This window comes from Platalea leucorodia, assembly GCF_965183815.1.
Source record: "Platalea leucorodia genome assembly, chromosome: 9".
Lineage (NCBI taxonomy): Eukaryota > Metazoa > Chordata > Aves > Pelecaniformes > Threskiornithidae > Platalea > Platalea leucorodia.
Genome location: NC_138831.1, coordinates 5,636,383 through 5,654,245, shown reverse-complemented (window position 1 = coordinate 5,654,245; position 17,863 = coordinate 5,636,383). Strand labels below are relative to the sequence as shown.

The window sequence follows — 17,863 nt, the reverse complement described above, 5'->3', positions numbered from 1 at the left end:
GCGAGGGAATCCAGACGCCTAATTACTTATTACACACTGCTTTATCACTCAGTAAAGAAAATGTTTTATTTAGATGCTACATATATTTCAGGAAGAACACATTTTCTATTTTTACAAATGACTAACTAATTCTTTCCGGTCACAGGCTGCAAAGATCTTGGGCTGCTATTTCACAGCACTTCAGCTTAGGTAAAAGGTGAGAGGACCCAGGAAGCTGAGACTGACGTTTTTCTCGATTGTATACTCACCAACAAACACTGATGGTGCAGGAGGGAAGCTGTCCACTGGAATCGTATCTGGGGGTCTTCCATATGTCATTTCATACAGTAAGTGTCCAAAGCAGTGTACATCAACACCTTCTAAAGTCTGCGGAGGAACAAAAAAAAAAATAAAACCACAACTTGCTAGAACTAATCAGTTTTTCACAACTGGTTTGAAAACATGTGATAACCCATTAAAGAAAAAGAGCGGTCTTGCATTTGAAGACAGAAAAGAGGAACCATTAAGAGAGTTCCTAACCACAACCATTTCCCTGCCTAACTTTAGCTCAAATGAAATCTTCACGCCTCAAGCTAAAGAGGCCCATCTTTCTGTACGTGATGATACAAATGGGATAGCAGTATAGTCATGTTCTGTATAAATGCATAAAGTAGTAAACTCTTTTCACACACAGCAGTTTAGAGAGCCATACATTGATACGAACTGCAACCAAGCACATTTTCCTAGCTAAGTCCAACAGCAAAAAATGAGATCCATAATATGACCAGCTGTCACTTTACAGGGAGGTAGATAAAAAGACAGCAAAAATGCATACCAAACAAACCTGGGAGAGTCTCTTTCACTCCTCCTTAAGTTTGTACAAGCTGTACATACATGCTAAGCTCCCAGACAGCAGATTCCGAGATTTTTGAATCATGTTTAAACAGAAATGGCTCCTCTTATTGGAAGGGGCTTAGAGCTTTGATGGCACTAACAGATTTGGAGTAACCATGAACTTTTGATCGTTTCTTTGACAACACAGTAGAACTTGTTTAGCAAGGTCAGCAAGCAGCTGTCTCCTGACGCTGTACGGAATTTATGACAATAAGCACTTAAAGGCAGGGCAAGATGCTGGCTAAAAGACTGTATTGCTGCAACAGGGTAAACTTGTTTTCATATTTTTTAGGAAGATAATATTTTGCTTTGTAAGCCTGCAGTTAAGAGACACCCTTCAAAAAAATAAAAAACAGCTTTTAATAGCTAGACATCTGCAAGCATCTAATCAATTTTCACAGGATCCACCAAGACAAGGCTGATTACTACCCCCAGCTAAGACCAAACAATAAGCTGCGCGCATTGTACAGACATGCAAGTGAAAAAGTGTGGTAGACAATATGCACATTCCTATGAAATACAAGACCAGGGTGGGAAGAGATCTTAACTGCAGTTTACCTCTATTTGTGCCAGCAGTGCTGTCATGAAAACACTCACCTGCACTCCCCTTCTACCTGCTTACCTTTGGCCTCAGCCTCACTCCAGTGTGCTGCAACAAAACCTCTGTGCAGCCAGACAGTGATTTGGAGGAAGCAGAAAAGGGATTTGATGAAGAAAAGATCAAATTAAAGAAAGAGGGTTGAGAGAGGTTTTTTTTTCATTCTAGTCAGCTCTCCACAAACAGAAGTTGAGGATAAAGGGATGCATAAGAGTCAGCTGAACTAATTGTCTGAACCTTACATTAATTTTCCGAAACTGTGAAAAGTATGATCGATAAAATGATGGAAGTCCCAACAAGGAATTTTCCAGATCCAGTAACTTGCAGGTGTCCCCATCCAACATCACATTGGCAGAGTGAAGATGGCCGTAAGGAAATCCTTTCTCATGCAAGAATTTTAATACCTGAAAAAAAATCCCAAGACAGAGGCACTGTCACAAGGTGCCCTGATGATCTCAAGATCTTAAATGCTCCAATACTAAAGCAGATACATAATAAATGAGGCCCCTGTTTGGAATTCTTGCTCAACTTGATCTTCTATCTACATCATCTTTGGCTGACTATTCATTTCCATTTCACCAGTAACATTTGTCACAAAACAAACATTTGATGCTGACCCTCAAAGCAGGCTTATAGACACCTCCCAAAGAGATCTGAAAACTAAAATTCACAATTCTACTGAATATTACAGTTTGAATAAAAATTTGAAAAACACATTAATGACAAAGACTTCATGGCACATGTTCTGCACGCTATGAATTCCTTCTTTCCATTTTCCTGCAAGGAAGAAATGACATTATCACCTCTCTCCCACTTCAGCTCCACACGTACCAACTGCTGGGGTTTTTTGGGGGTCAGAAACAGCCTCACACATACCTATCTAAATTCAACTCCCAGCAGCTAATCTCAATTTCCATTTAGCTTAGAAGTCTGCTGCTGAAATAAAGCTTGTGTGCTCAAAAGTTTGTCTACTTTTTCTAGTTAAACCAGTTGGCCTCAAAAATATAAGTAATCATAAAGGCTGGTAAATAAAGCAAAAAGAAAAAAAATACCTCTAATATTTGCCTTCCATATGTTTTTATTTGCTGAAGTTCAAGACCTTGAATTTTTTTAGGATTGCAATACTTCTTCAGGAAGGGGTCTTTTGGCTTTGCCTTTAAAAGAAATACACATCAAGTATCATGCCCAGAAAAGCCAGTGATTGTCTTAGTTTGCTTAGCAATAGATGGTAAACAGTTTTATAAAAGACGTACTATGGTCATTCCAGCAAACAGTCAACCATTTGAGTTGGGGGTGGCGGGAAGGAGACGTTACCTTATAAATAAGGTCCTTTAGTGTCCCTTTTTCACTGAATGGTCTAATAACCAGCGCTGAAGATTCATTGGCAGTGGCAAAAGTGATTTTGTAAATATAGGGATGCTACCAAAAGAAGAAACTGTAGGTAAGTTTTAGATGACAGATTCTGTAATTCATTTTTCCTCGATTCACAAGTAAGAAAAGACCTGCCTGAATTGTATGTTTAAACTAATAAATTGGATTCTGTCAGTGACATTTGCTCAAGTTATTCAGTCTTAACCTGGAGTAAATGCAAAGAAAATTTCACAAGGACATTGTTCAATTTCCGCATAAATAATAATTAAAAAAAAAAAAAAATCCACCATCTTTTTTGAACAAAACAGACTGGCAGTTTAGACAAATGAAGAATCCAGCCCCATTAATACTTATACATGAGCAGCTTTACTGCAGGTTTAAGTCATGCTAAGCTAGTAAATTCATTCATGGTTTTATACAACTATGGCACATAAGGAAACTCGGCACTAATAGCTGTCATAACAGTTTTATGCCTTTAGGAATTATTATGACGACTTCCTGCAACTTTGTGAAACCAAACGAGACAGCACAGTTGGAAATAAATTACACATGCAACACATTCTTTAATTGAAATCGCAAGTTAGGAAGAGACCCCTTGCTCATGTCCTATTTTAATACATCAGTTTCAGTCTGGTTTGGCGGTTGAAAAGCCTAGTTTTCAGCCTCTCTAGTTGTGTGCATCTGCTGAGTTCCAAGACTGCACAGACGTTTACCAGTTTAAATACCATCCTTTTCATCCAGTCCCTCACATGCTTACCATCCTTAAAGACAGGTTAGCAATTACACCTAGACAGCACTATCCTAACAGCCTAAAAGTGCTGAGGAGCTGAAATAAAAGCTCATGGTCTCACACTACCGCACAAGAATAAAAAAATAGAGTTAACCACAGCTCCATCTCCTGTAATAATCCTGCAGGATTATTATTTGTGCTGAAAACATGTTACCTCGTATTGTGTGGAAAATGTAATTAAAAGGTTCGCACATCTTTAAATTTAAAATTACAAACTATGTCTATTAGGCTACATGTGCTTTTGCAAGATCAGTCCTTGACAAGCACTTTTGAGCTGGCACAATTTAAAAGTCTTGAAGTAATACTCACAGAACAGGAAGAAAGAAGTTTCACAGCATACTGTAAGTCTTTGTCAGACAAGTATTTATCAGGGCCAAGATCAGCCTGGAAATAAATAGGAAAAGAATGGCATCATAATAGATGTTACGTTCCATAAAGAAAATGCGATCTATATTCTGCTCTCACAAATTAAGACAGCTGCTCGAAGGTATGTTTTGAAGAGCAAGCAAGGAAATTACACGTACAGAATGAAACTTGAAGAGGCTGAATAAGGCCATGGTTTCACAATACAAAGTGTCTGAGAGTAAATAACTATTATTGCCTCCTTCCTCCCCTGTATCTGACATGCATTACTACCGCTGAATGAACTTTGTCAACCCCAAACTTGCGGACTGTGTGCTTTGTGAACTGATAAGGCTTAAACTCCCACCTTCATCCTCTCCAGAAAAAAAAAAAAACAACCAAACTTCCCTCCTACTGCAGGCTTTAGCGATATCCGCTCTCCAGTGAAGTCTCACAAACAGCTATGCTGATATAATTAAGAGGGCAGCACATTTCAGCACAGGAACACAGGCAAGTGTTTAGTAACAACAAACTATTTGGTGTCAATCCATGTCTACCTTAAAGGAGCAATTCATGCCTCTCTCACCTATTTGTTTGTCAGTAAAACTAAAGATCCGAGTACAGAAACCCACCACTTTAAAAAGGATCACCTTGTTTTTTTCAGTGAGCAAATTTATACTATGGTCAACAGCTACATCATTACAACTGAAGAAACAGAGGTGCAGGAATGGAAACAAATGACCAGGCACAGCAACTTGCAAACTGGATTTGCCACCAGAGGAAAGAAACGTAAGAAGTTCCCACACCACACATCCACGTAAGGGCTTTCAAGGCTCTTTCAAAGCCTGAGCTCTTAAGTCTCTCTCTCTGTCACACCCGCATGGTAGTCAATATAAATGAAACAAGCTAGGTTCATTAAGAAAGACTTGAGTATGAGATGAAAGTATATATACCCAGCTTAACATGAGCCGTTCCTTTGGTTGATTCTTAATCTTCATTAAGAAATATTTCTTACGTATTCGCCACCCTACAAAAGAAGAGTCATCAACAGCTTTAATTAAAACACTACTAAATGATACAGCTTACAGGCAGGACAAGGTCTCTAAGCAAAGATAGTATTGTAATCTTAGGACAACTCGTATAGTTGGGAACAAAAAATCAGACAAGTTTTCATGCGTACATGCTTTTCTTACCTATATCTTTTAATGGTTCTACCACTTCCCACTTTGGCTCTGATCGGAAGAACATTGAAACATGCTGTAAGGCAATTTCTGGAAAGAAAAAAAAAAAGTTTTTAAGAGACTGTTTAAGATGATTATCCACATGTTAGGTAAGGTTCAATGCCAGAAGGAAGCCTGCAGGAATTCAGACTGAAAGTCAGCAAAATCACTTTAAAAGGAAATCAGATAAAAAATACAGTTAAAGGGCATTTGCATTTTTAACCTGAGAACTCAAATCCACAGAGAAAACAGAGAAAGCACTGCCTTCAAAAAACTTAGCTTACTGAGTTTGCATTCTATCTGTACTAGATCTACATCTGCAAGTCCAAATCCAATGCTCACAGCGAAGATTTCCCACACCACATTAGATCACAAAATGTTTCTGCTATACCTGTAAAAGCGCTAACTTTTACATCTCTTTCATGTGCATCTACATTGCCATTACTACACGTAAATTAATCAGTTCTATTTTGTTGTGTGTTACTCTGTCCTTTTCTGCGCAGGCAAAGGTATTTTGCTAGCTATTGTGATCCAACACACATTTGAGGGGGGGCTCACCCTTCTGGTTACTGATTTCTCCCACAGCTGGGAACACAACTGGTTTATTCATGAAGTGATTTGAGGGGAAATCTCAGTGAGAAGTGGTGACAGCAGGGGGAGAAAGGGAATCATGCCAACAAGAGTTTTCTCTAACATGGCTTATCTTGGCATAGAAACACAGCAAAAAGGTAGGGATGCACTGATCTTTCTGCACTGTATCTTCTCTCTCCAAAAATAGGCTGGAAAAAGAGAGAGAACAGCGCAATAAATATCAGCTCACTGCTCCAATATTTAAGAAATCACAAAATCGATCGTGTCTCCAAAGACCCTAGGCAATGACTTGATTGCTACTAACTTCCCAGCAACTTGCTGAAAAAACAATCTTGATGAAAGTGCTCAAAATTAACACAGAAGTCACAGTGTCTCCTTGAGGGTTTAAATTGCTTGCTCAGCATTAGCCAGACAAACTGTATCCTTAAAGAGTTACTAGTAATTTACAACTCCACAGCTTATCATAAACATCCGGGAAATGTTCGTTGCACTTTGAAGCTGAAGACACAAGAATGTTACATAAAGGGAGAGCAAAAAGACAAGTGAAAAGGAAGCAGTAAGTTCCTGCTTCAGTAGGCTCTGCTTTTATGAAAACAAGTTTTGCATTTTGCAAAGAGTCAGTTTGCCCATGAACTAAATCTGCGGAGTGCATTTCATCCCTAAGAGGAATGTTTTTTCAGTCTATAAGACAAATATTTAACAATTTCCAATGGCTGAAGTCAGACAAATTCAAAGAAATATTTAATAATGAAGAGAACTGATCACTGGGATATCATTTTAAGGGATGCAGTGATTTTCCAGTATTTGGGGGGAGAGGGTGCGTGACTTACTCAAGCCTTGAAAAAGTACTCAACCTAGCTCAAACAACTAGTTCTAGGAAGGATCACAACCCAAAGTGATAGTGGGAGCTAGACAAGATGACCGCAATTGTTCCTGTTGATTTGAAAAACCTCAGAACCATGACGAACGCAAGATTCAGTGTTCAGAAGACCAGCTGGTTTAGGTTTGTCAGCTCTGCGTTCCGTTAACTCCACCTTACACTCTGGTAGGCAAATAATTTTTAAACACCAACCCTCCCCTTTTATCACGAACTCTGAAAAAGTAAATGTCGCTCTCACCACCCCCCCTCCCCCAAGTTCTGCTTATACAGATCTTGACCCCCATCACTCCTCTGTAAAATAATTAAAATATTTAGATTTGACAATCGCAGCTTGATTCATGCACAGAGCTGGAGAAAAATTAGCAGAATTAATCACATGCACAGTATGATAATTTTGAAGGCTGTTCTCCTCTCCGCCCCCCCATGCTTCAGTGTAAATCCTTGCCAGCATTAATGGAAGATACACACACACGCTAAAGTGAAACTGTAACGCAGTTTTGCAATTCCTCACTTACCAGTGTAGTTTACAGAATAGTTGTTTGGGTCCAAGAATTTTTTTACCAGTTCACAGTTCGACAGTATGTGATGGGTAGTAATTACATCGAGATAGGCCTGGAGTCCCTTCTGTCTTTCAGCTATGAATTCACGCTCCATATTTCCAATCAATTTTTTTGGAGGAAGAGGTAGACTTAGAGTTGAGATCTTAAAAAGAGAGGAAAAGTTACTAACCTTGCTCTCAAAATGCCTGAGGGATATAAACCAGCAATCCAGAAAGTAAAAGACTCTCAGCAGCAAGCTAACTACTGGATAACTCTTTTTGTACTGTGTATATACAAGCTTTTATGTTTTTTCTAAGTACTGTTATCAGGGTGAGCTAGTCAGACAACAGCTTGCATCCCACTGTGAAGAGATTAGTAAGTGGAATGACACTGAAAACGCGAGGATATAAATTTTTGCTAGTGAATCATGCATTTAAGATGACTACGCAAAAGTTTCAGATACTAAATGGCTACAATTTTCAGCCAAATCCTCATAACATACCTCTGCCACAGCACAAAAACAATTCATAGTTTACCATTTTCTCCGGGTAAGATTTATGCTTTCTTATTTCATGAAGTGCAGATTAATAACTTGCCTTTGCCTCTACTGCCTTTATAAGTAATTTAAAGCACCTACCGTCAGCATTTTAAATCTGTAATTTCAAAGATGGTGCAACTTTTCCATTTTCTCTTCTGAATTTGTCACTGTAGTGTTTTTAAACAGCTATACATCTTTCAACCCAGAAATAGCTGCAGTCTACCAGTGGATGTGCAGTAGTTCTTTTATGTTGACATAAGTGATCCAAAATTACAGATAAAATCAGAGAAATACTTCGAAATAGGATGATGAAAAAATGTACAGAAATTCAAAGCCTTATGTAAGTCAGATCAAAGAGATCATCTTTAGAAGACAAAACTGGGTTGCACACAGTGTTTACATTCAATTATGTCACGTGAATTGCCAGAATAAATTTTTCATGTCGTTAACACGTTGTTGTCCTGCAGATCAAAGCACCTGCCTTGGGTATGCTGAATCTCCATGGGAGTTATCTTTAAGAAATGTGTACTGCAGGAATCAATTACACCAGATGCAATAACCTCATTTCTAAAGCAAACAGTTCACCAGGGAGAAGACTGGGACTTTGGGTGTTTGAACAACTTTCATTTTAACTAGTGGAAAAAGTAAATGATTAGTTCAACAAAATGGGGCAGAAGTAGCTATCCCTTTCCTTTTTTCCCTCCTCCTTTTGAACACAGGAGTTGTCCTCCCCTAACCTTAGCACTTCTACTTCTCCTGTTTCTAACTGCAAATCATGGGCTGAAAAAGAGCTGTAACTACACCTGAATTACAGAAGATGTTAATAAAAATCATCCTATCCACTGAGCATTGTTAATGCTCTTTTACACCCAGGGGGGTGGGGCGGGGGGAAATATATCCAGGAATAAACACAAAAGCAACAATATACCACTTAAAACTAGTTTGGTGAATTACTGGCTGTAACAGCAGAGGCATACAATACCTTCATTTGGCAGACCACTCTTACTTCAATTCAAAAACAAGTTTATAAACAAAACCTAAATCCATTTCTGGTATTACTCACTTGAAAAACATGTCAAATCATAATCACCTTTACCTCCTTAACCTGACAGCTAGCTACCATCAGAGAGAAAAGGACTCTAGTTCAGGTGTTTTCAAACCACTATTAGTTGTGGTTTCTGCTATTTTCAGCAGAAATTAACATTCACCCCCAAGTTTTTGTAGCTATCTGCCAAAACACACAGCCCAGTGAGAACACTGCCTGCCACAGAAGAACACCTCACTGAGGTCCTGACCCTGCAAAGACCTCGCACCCTTTCAAACATGAGCAGTCCTTCTCAGCGGCCCCAGCTCCGCACTGGGGCCAGGATGGGCTTCACCACAGAAGAACCTGGGAATTAACATTCTTATCTTCAAACCACAGCCTGCTCAGGAATGTCTGGTCAAAAGCTGCAATAAAATGCTTCACAAAAGCCAGATAGCTTGCTGCAAATACTGTACAAGTAGTTCACTTAACAGAAGGGAAGCCAATGATCTCTTCACATCTCTGTCAAATAAGCGAAGAGGAAGAAATGCAGGATGGTCTGGAAGGAGCTTTTCAATCCAGTACACAGCTAAGAGTTCAGGGAATCCGGCTTGAAACTTTCGGATGCAGATCAGGGGCAGAGGTGTACACCTCTCATTATTGCCAATGTGTTTGGTAGGACTGCATCCCCTCACCTAGGCAGTTTGGAAATTCTCAATCCTTACTATTATTGCATAGGCAGCACAAGATTAATAGCAGAAAAGTTGCATTCCAACTCAACTGCAGCTGTGTGTTCAAACGCAACCACCCAAACCTACAGAAAGGTCAAGTATGCCACAAGAACCAGAAGAACTTGGAGCTTAACACCCAAAAGAAGCTCCAGCAGTTTTTCCAGCAACATTTTAGTTTTGAAGGAAGGAGATTGGGTTTTGGTGTTTGCTTGTTACTTATTGTTTTATACTGGATTGGGGGGGGGTTTGTTTTGCTTGGAGTTTTGTTTGTTCGTTTACTCTAATTTCAATACACACAAGATGAGAGCTTAAAGAGTTTCAAAACAAGTCATGGGACTTGAATATTGTGATGAAATATTGTTGCTTAGAGTTCTGGATGGAAAGAACTGAGGAATATTGCATGTCTTAATGGCTCAGAAAACTTCAAACATCACAAAGAGCAATTTATAAGACAACTCCAAAAGAGTGGGAGAAAAGAGCAATTTTAACATGCTTCTCGCCAGCTACTGTCTGCTGTCTCTCAAGCCCTGGCAAATGGCACTAGGCTGGAGGAGCAGTGGTGTTTGTCAAAAGCAGAGCTGTGCGTCTTTGATAAAGGCTTAAAACTCTCTTCTTGCCCTTCTGCTGGGCACGTAATGAAGAATTACACCTCTTAGGGCGGCTCTCTGTACTAGCCAGAAAAGGCTGTCTCCAAGCAGAAACACATCTTTGCCTTTCCAGACTGTGGAAAGCAGAAACAGGAGTTTGAACATCAAGGGGCGAGCAGTAGTTTTCACTGAAGGAGACCAAGTGCTAATGAACATGGCCTGCTAAGCTAGCCACCCTCTGCATACCCTCCTATCCAAGTCAGAGGTATGTCTTGATGATTGTTTGATCTTTTCCAGCCATCCAAGCAGCTGACATTTTTGTCCCAGATCTTCGTATCTTAGCGCTGCAAAAATCTCTCTCTCATTTCAAATTCCTCCTTGTCCCACTCTGCAAGTTGCTGTCAAATAATTTCCTGAACCCTCTACTTTTATCACTCACCTCTGTCTCAGATACAAAGGCCTTTTCTTTCTGTACTACATCATACCTAACCTATTTACCTTCACTTTCTAGGCCTTCTGCCTAGGCCTAACCTTTCAGTACCTGCCATTTCTAAACTTTAAGTCTTAAAGGTCCATTGTCTTTTCAACTAAAGCTGCTTCATTTGAAAGTTAAACGAGAAGGCAACAAAGCTTTTTCATGCCTTAACACATTCTATTCCCCACGGTTAAGAGGAGCTTGTTATAGGTGGCTGCAAAAGTGAGCTCTTTTTAAAACTTTCTTAAAATTCTCTCTCTGTGATCTCTATCAAAACTTGACTATGGTTAAGACTACAATGACCACGATGTACTGTGACAGACTAGTACCATCACATTTCCTTGTGTTCCCATGGGTACTTATCTAACCTTAAATCTTGGATTTCTCTGGAGCGGGAGACATCTTTGTATTGCATTTATTCAGCACATCACACAAGAGGTTTCTAGGTTGTGATAAAAGCTCCTACATGCTACTGCACATTCAATAAAATAATTCCACAACGCCACCATATTACGTCTGGTGAATTATGACTAATTTGCTCCCCCATCCACCTTCTAGCATAGGAATCAGTTATAGCAGACTATCGGAGCGCACAATCCAGCATCCTTACATGCTTTTGCTCACTGAGGTTCATCAAGCAGATAGCTGATCTGATGGGGATGGGGGGGAGAGGTGGTGGAAGCAGTATTAAGCTCTTGAATTCACACAACATTTAACAGGGGAAAAATTTTTCAAAGTCACAAAAATCTATCCTCAAATCGCAGAAGCGTTCACTTTTTATCTTGCTTGCATAGTACTAGGGAAATCTCGAGTAACAGGTTTCACTCCTGTAGATGCTAGTCACTGCTGCTTCCCCCCCTTTGCCCAAACACACTCATATACCCTGCTTTTTCCCACACAAACTAAAAAGAAATAATTGTCCTAAAAAGCAAAAGAAAACACACAGGAAGTCCAGTGTCTAACTAAGGAACACTTTCCAGTGATACAGAAAACCATCACATGATAAGCAGCATCTGGTAGTGCTTTTAGACGAATCTAAATAATGAGACCCATAGCACTTCAATGCCGAATTTACAAGGTTGGTATGTGCCTTGGCTTTCTTCGAATCAAAGGAGGAACAAATAATAACACATAAAACCGGAACAAGTCACAGTACTGAAGGGAAAGATTCACTATCTGCCAGTTTCCTCCATTTCTGTATAAATTGGTCCTGTTGATGCTAAAATTAAAATTTTACAAGAGAAAACATAAGTGTGAAAAAAGCATACATTCAAGTCACATTTGAAGGCACAGTTTCTCTTTACAACTATGTGAATTTGTATTTTTTCTTCACCACAATATATAAAAATATCACAAGCCATTTTAAATATATCCTTCCAAATGACATTTTATATTTATATACCAAGGGTGAAAGTTACCTGCAAGCTATTATTAAGCAAGTCAAAGTCACTGTATCGCCTCACAATCTGCAAAATATAAAGACAAAGTTCAGGAAACATTACTTTTCCCATTAGCATTTTACTCTTCAAAATCCCATCAGAGAAAAGTAATTCCCATTTATAATCTTCTTCTTTTAACCATTTTTGTACAAATGCATAACTGCTGGATTTATGTCACATTGCCAGAGAGCAAAGAGTTTTTAATCGCATCTTCACCAGAACAAAAATGCATTTCTAAACATTATCTTAAAACAGCTTAAAAAAAAATATTTGTGAGCAAAGTTGTCTGCAAACAAAGCATTTTTGCCATATTAGATACAACAACTTTTCATAGTCATTTTCGTTACTACTTCTAGGTTTTGTTGGTCATGTATCAGTAAGGCTGTGATTTTAGCACTACGGAAGGCAAACTGGCATTTAAGATTTAAAAACGATGGTCATACCAACACACAGCAGTAACACATAACAGGCATTTTTCCTGGAATATTCACAATAGCAGCAGACAACATGCCTTCTGTAGCTGGCAGCGATACTGCTTTTCTCTTAGGTTTTGACCAAAAGTATTCGAGCGCTTCATGTTCTCAATTCCAAACCAACATTTCCCTCTCCAGCTCAAATTTAAAAAGCTAGGAAGAGACAATTTTCAGATTCTTCCTAAAAAGGCATCCTGGTTACGTGAACCACAGTTTAAGAAATTACCTGCCAACTGTTTTCTGCCGAAACTCCTCTTTGAACACGGATTATGTATTCCTAATAAAAGGAAAACGTTATTAGAAATGAGAACTAATGAGCTGAAGAAAGTTAATAGGAACTTCTCCAAATATGACCACTATCCAATTAGGAAACATAGAAACAGAAAATTCAGATCCAGATTTTAAGTGCCGAGGTGAAGGTCAGAGCTGGGTTTGCTCAGACCCATCACTAGCAGCTCTCTCTGCTTCACGGAGTAGAAGACAAAGAGAGGTCCAAGAGCTTGCAGACCTGTGAAGCACTTGAACAGTTTCATTTAGTTAAGGAAAAATATAGTAAGCGCATACTCACCACACATCTCTACCAACAACAGCTGAAGAAACCTCTCCTCACCTCACCTCCGATATCTAACAAGTAGCCCCCAGGAACTACTGCTGCCATCATAACAGAATAAAATGCCAGTAAATACCTACAGCTGCCCAACCTCTAATTATTTTTGTACAAGAAAGGTTACCACAAAAGCTTTCAGCTGTGCTTGAGTAACTAGGACGTATCAGTTTCTCATGATGATAATTCTTCATTTATAATACATGCTTAATGTTAGTTATTTATGTATTAGTTATGCAGATATATCTAAATCTCAGTAAACCATTTTTAAATTTTAAGAATTAATAATTCTCCCACCACAATTACATTCATAAAGCACAATTCTTTTCACTCCCTTCATCTCAAGCTCCACTGTACCTTTTGTAGACTAATACCTGGTCAATACAGCAATAGCATTATTTGAGATTTATCTAATTATCTCAAGAATAGATACCACGTATTTTGTACACCTACTCAGACATACTTCAAGGAAGCCGGGATTTTGTTTACCCCTACTCTGTTTAAGTTTGAAAACAGCTCTAAAAACACTTTTCAAGGATCATAAATGAGGCAAGTCCTTTTTCCTAGAAAGCCTGTAATCTCCATTTTAGGTATTGTTTAATTAGCAAGGAAATAGAATTAATGTGGACTAAGTGTAGTAACAGATACTTCCTTTACCGTTTGCATACCCAAAGCTCTATAAATGCAGCTGTTTTCGAAGTCTTATTACACAGATAATTCCATGGCCACGTAATTTACATTGAAAAACATGAAAACGGAGAGCCAAAAAGTAAGGTGCTGCCTGAGAAAATGCAATTCTCAACACTGAAGAGAGCTGGAGAGTACCCAGAGTCAGAAGAGGGGGAAGAAGCCACACAGGTACCTATGCGTTTACACTTTCCTTCCAGCTGTACCAGCCTGATGCTGTAGAAGAGGCCTATATCCCCAACGCCTTTTAAGCATATTCATCGTCTCTGCCACGCTTGGCCAGGGGTGACAGGACCCGCCGCCGGTGCTCAAAGTACCACTAAACCCCCCGGCCTTCCTCACTGAACACGCTCAGTCGCACTGCACACCTGCAGCTACAACATTCAAAGCGAGAACTAGAAATTCTAAAACAAATACAAATTCAAGCCATGGCTCACGGTATTTCTAAGCTGGAACACGCAAAAAGCTCTTTGCATTTGTGCCAAGCGACGCGTGAGTACCCACCCAGTGACTGCCTGCAGTGCAGCAAGCATCACATGATTAATCATTTGTTATTCAGCTCAGATGACTTCATTCACCCTGGTACAAACTTTCAAATGTATTTTATGTAAAGTGCTGAATAATTTTTCGATTTCAAATGCCACCTAATTTTGCTGAACTGCTTACATCAATAGGAGTCTTACGCAAAGAAAAAGGACAGATCAGAGCATTATGCACCATTTTTTCAGATATTAAAATTAATGCTGCATTCCAAATTATCACAAATAGACAATAATGAAATAACAACAAATAAACAAAGGCATTTCCAGCACCTCGAGTTTATATACCAAATTTGTCCATTCTGTAACGCTAACTCTATCTGGCAGGTACCTGCATACCAGCTAGGTAATTCAATTAATTGAGTGTTTGATCCATGAAGTATTATAAATTCAGCTTCACAGTAAAAATCCACTACAGGCGTTTATTAGTAACTTCTTTCAGGTACTGTGAAGCATCTTCTGGTTTTGGAAGTTGCCTTCACAGATCTAATTCTCCTCTTTCAAATGAAGTTAAATTAAAAGCTTGTATACTGAAGAATATAAACATACTATTGGATGCAAACAAAGTGGAGCACGTCAGAGAATCCCTCCGTAGAATTAAATTCCCATTTAACATTTACCACCATGAAAAGTAAGTAGTGTTAATCACGAATTATGACTATTCCAGACAAGATGCAAAGTCAACACTTACCAGATGGCATTACCTTGTGTATTCAACCTTAACTAATCCAGAATTTATTTACTGAAGTTTCCTTCCAAAGCACAATGCTGCTCAGGCAAAAATGCTATTCCATTTTCTAAAATTCACTTAAAATATCCTTTATCATCAACCGCTGTCAAATACCTGTAGCAATTTTGAGCCATCTAGCCTTGAGAACAAATTCAAGACTAGTAAGCATGAAAACCGAAGTGATTTAAAACACTTCATGTCCTAGCAGCTGAGTTGGAAATTACAGAAATCCAAGATGTCACAAACCAAAACACGTAACTATTATACTGGAGTTAAAGTGTCTCTTTTCAGAAAGTCAGCCTGACATGCTCTCTCCATATTCTCTTCTCTTATTCATTTGAAATTATAATTAAGGTATTTTCCTGCAAAAGAAGAAGCCCAAATCCTCATAAATAGTTAACAAAAGTCCACAGAGACGATCGCAATTCAACCAGCGTGATTATGTTTGGGAACTGTGCAACAGAAACCGATTAAGGGGACACCTGGAAACCCAGATTCACCACTAACGTGGCTTTTCCTGGTTTGTGATCGTTGCTGCATTTTGGGAAATAGGAAGAGGCTACTTCACACACAGCCAAAAAATTGCAGCAACTGCTTATTCAGCAAGTCTCAAAGGAACGTTGGCTGTTTCTCTGAAAAACCACGTCAGTGACGATTCACCATGTTCGGTCATTCATCTTTTCTAGGATTTTGAAAGAAGCAGAGTTATTGCTCAATCCCTTGTAGCACTTACTCTTTATCTAGCGATTAACCTTTTCTATTGTACCCCAAGAAAACGCTCGCGGGCAGGCAGGACACACAAATTCATTAGACAACCATCAAAGCATCTTACTCCATACAACCACTCCGATCAATGAGGCAGTCGTCTCTTCTGGAGAGCCTAGTGACAAACAACTCAGAGCTCAGAGCGTCTTCTCACAGTAAGATTATATTACAAAACTAGATTTGGGCCACAACTATTTTTTCCACACAGACTTGAGCATTTCCCATCCAGTTCTCCTTTGGCACCCTAAAGCGTTAATCGAACCCCCTCTGTACATCACGGGTTCACAAGCTGAAACAAGACAGCACCGCTCTCCAGACGTGGTCATTAGCTCTGTCTGTATGGAAATGGTAAGTCCCCACCACGCTCTCTCCATCAGCGCTGACCAGAAGGAAGAATTGGCCACCTCGGCACTACCTTGTCAATACAACTAATGAAAAAGCCTAAATGGTCTTCTGTTTTTTTTTCCTAAAGTCGATAACGAGATTGAAAGTCAAAGAATAGCTATAGTAGAAAAGCCACGATAAGAAATACAACACTATGCCCAATATCTGCCAGGGCTACACGTAATCAGCAGACCACAGTACGCTGAGTTTCAGTGAGAAGTTGATACTTCCTATTGCCTCCGCACGGCAACAAGCTTGTCTTGGGATTATAATTAGCACCGCTGATATATGCTTCCCCTAGGACCAAAGAAGAGCTTTCAACTCTGGAAGGAAAAAGCCTAAATGCACAAAAGCCTTTATTACCCTGCCAAATTGTGTTTTGTTGAAGAAAAAAATCTGAATTACAACAATTTTCTTCTGAGACAGCCTGATTTGATAGTGGGACTGAGACTGTGCCCATAGGAAATAAATGAAAGCGTAAGGAAAACAGATAGGCACACTCAGAATCATTTCTGTGTAGCTGCAGCATCTAACACGGGAAAATACGATGGAAAAGGCTTCAGAAAGGGCTAGTAATTACCAGAGCTCACTCCTGCTGACAATTTTAGGGATCAAAAGCCAGGCTCAGTGATGTCTAGGTTAGCTACACTCATGCAGAAATTCCCATGGCATTTTTCACTCCTACATGAATGGCTCAAAATCTTTCCGATGACTCAGTTTACCAAACAACTTCAAAAGGAGCCCTAGCAGCTGCTACTTGGCAAAGAAAGGTCTCAGCTTGCAGAAGAGAGACAACCTCATGCTACTGATTTTGCCTGCAGGCAGCAAGCTCGCTGGCAGCAACTACATAGGAGCCACCAACAAGACAGGCCATAAAACCATTCCTCGAGACAACCTCCCTGAGTCCCTTCAGACTCCCACACAGGTAAGGTTTGTACGTCCGCTGCTCTTCCCACCACTACTGCCAAGCCAGTTCCTGCCACAACCTTGATATGCCAGCAGCGGTTCCATATACATTTTTAAAGATGCCAAGCAAAGCGGTTTTACCTATGGGATCATTTCCTGGCTGCTCCGATTAGTTAAGAAAGCGGAAACCGGTGCTGGGAGGAGGAGGTTGGGAGCAGGGAAAGATATATGACCCCAGTTGCACACTGTCATTTCCTAAAATCTTCTTCCTACCACTGTAGAGTGCTGGATAGAGTTTCTGAAAAAGAGTATTTTCCACACATCCACATGGATCAGTGACAACCACGCTGCATTTCTCCAGTCCTTTGCCAACAGCAGTTTCACAATCACTGCCTGGGATTAACGTTATCCTGAACTTACCCATTTACAGGCAGAGCCAACATTTAGGTGGTTTTTCCCCCCAAATTCACCAAGATTATTCCGTGGTATTCCAGCACTTGTTAAAACATCAGCACCAGCAGCTCAGAGCTGCTCAGATAATTTTGTTAACATTCCTGGGTCAAAGTTACACAGCAAAGCATGTCCAAGTGTTTAATAATTTCTGTTTATCATCTTTCCTAGTTCTTGAAACAGAAAGCAAACAGCAAAGAAAGGCTTCTGCAGAGACAAAATAGGAAAGAACAAGTAGTGAATTTAGAGATTCATATAATAAAACATAGAGAGTCTCGCCAATATTGGGTAATACATTCTGTTTTCCCAAGAAAATAGTCTCTAAAT

General features: G+C 39.5%; 1 protein-coding gene across 20 annotated transcripts in view; it reads right to left on the bottom strand.

Annotated features, from left to right (window-relative positions):
- Nucleotides 1–17,863, bottom strand: part of PXK (PX domain containing serine/threonine kinase like) — a 38,546-nt gene that overhangs the window by 13,782 nt on the left and 6,901 nt on the right. For 17 of the 20 annotated variants that reach the window (XR_014229205.1, XR_014229206.1, XM_082321953.1 and 14 more), the window contains exons 2-11: nucleotides 12,698–12,748; nucleotides 11,978–12,025; nucleotides 7,181–7,367; nucleotides 5,168–5,245; nucleotides 4,928–5,001; nucleotides 3,942–4,016; nucleotides 2,786–2,890; nucleotides 2,524–2,625; nucleotides 1,714–1,875; nucleotides 249–366 (exon numbers count right to left, since the gene is read on the bottom strand). Coding sequence is in view for 18 of the 20 variants with exons in the window: in XM_082321953.1 (XP_082178079.1) it covers nucleotides 249–366; nucleotides 1,714–1,875; nucleotides 2,524–2,625; nucleotides 2,786–2,890; nucleotides 3,942–4,016; nucleotides 4,928–5,001; nucleotides 5,168–5,245; nucleotides 7,181–7,367; nucleotides 11,978–12,025; nucleotides 12,698–12,748 (1,000 nt within the window). In the remaining 2 variants the exon portion in view is untranslated. The remainder of the gene's footprint in view (nucleotides 1–248; nucleotides 367–1,713; nucleotides 1,876–2,523; nucleotides 2,626–2,785; nucleotides 2,891–3,941; nucleotides 4,017–4,927; nucleotides 5,002–5,167; nucleotides 5,246–7,180; nucleotides 7,368–11,977; nucleotides 12,026–12,697; nucleotides 12,749–17,863) is intronic. The other 3 variants (XM_082321964.1, XM_082321965.1, XM_082321963.1) reach the window with 2 other exon arrangements.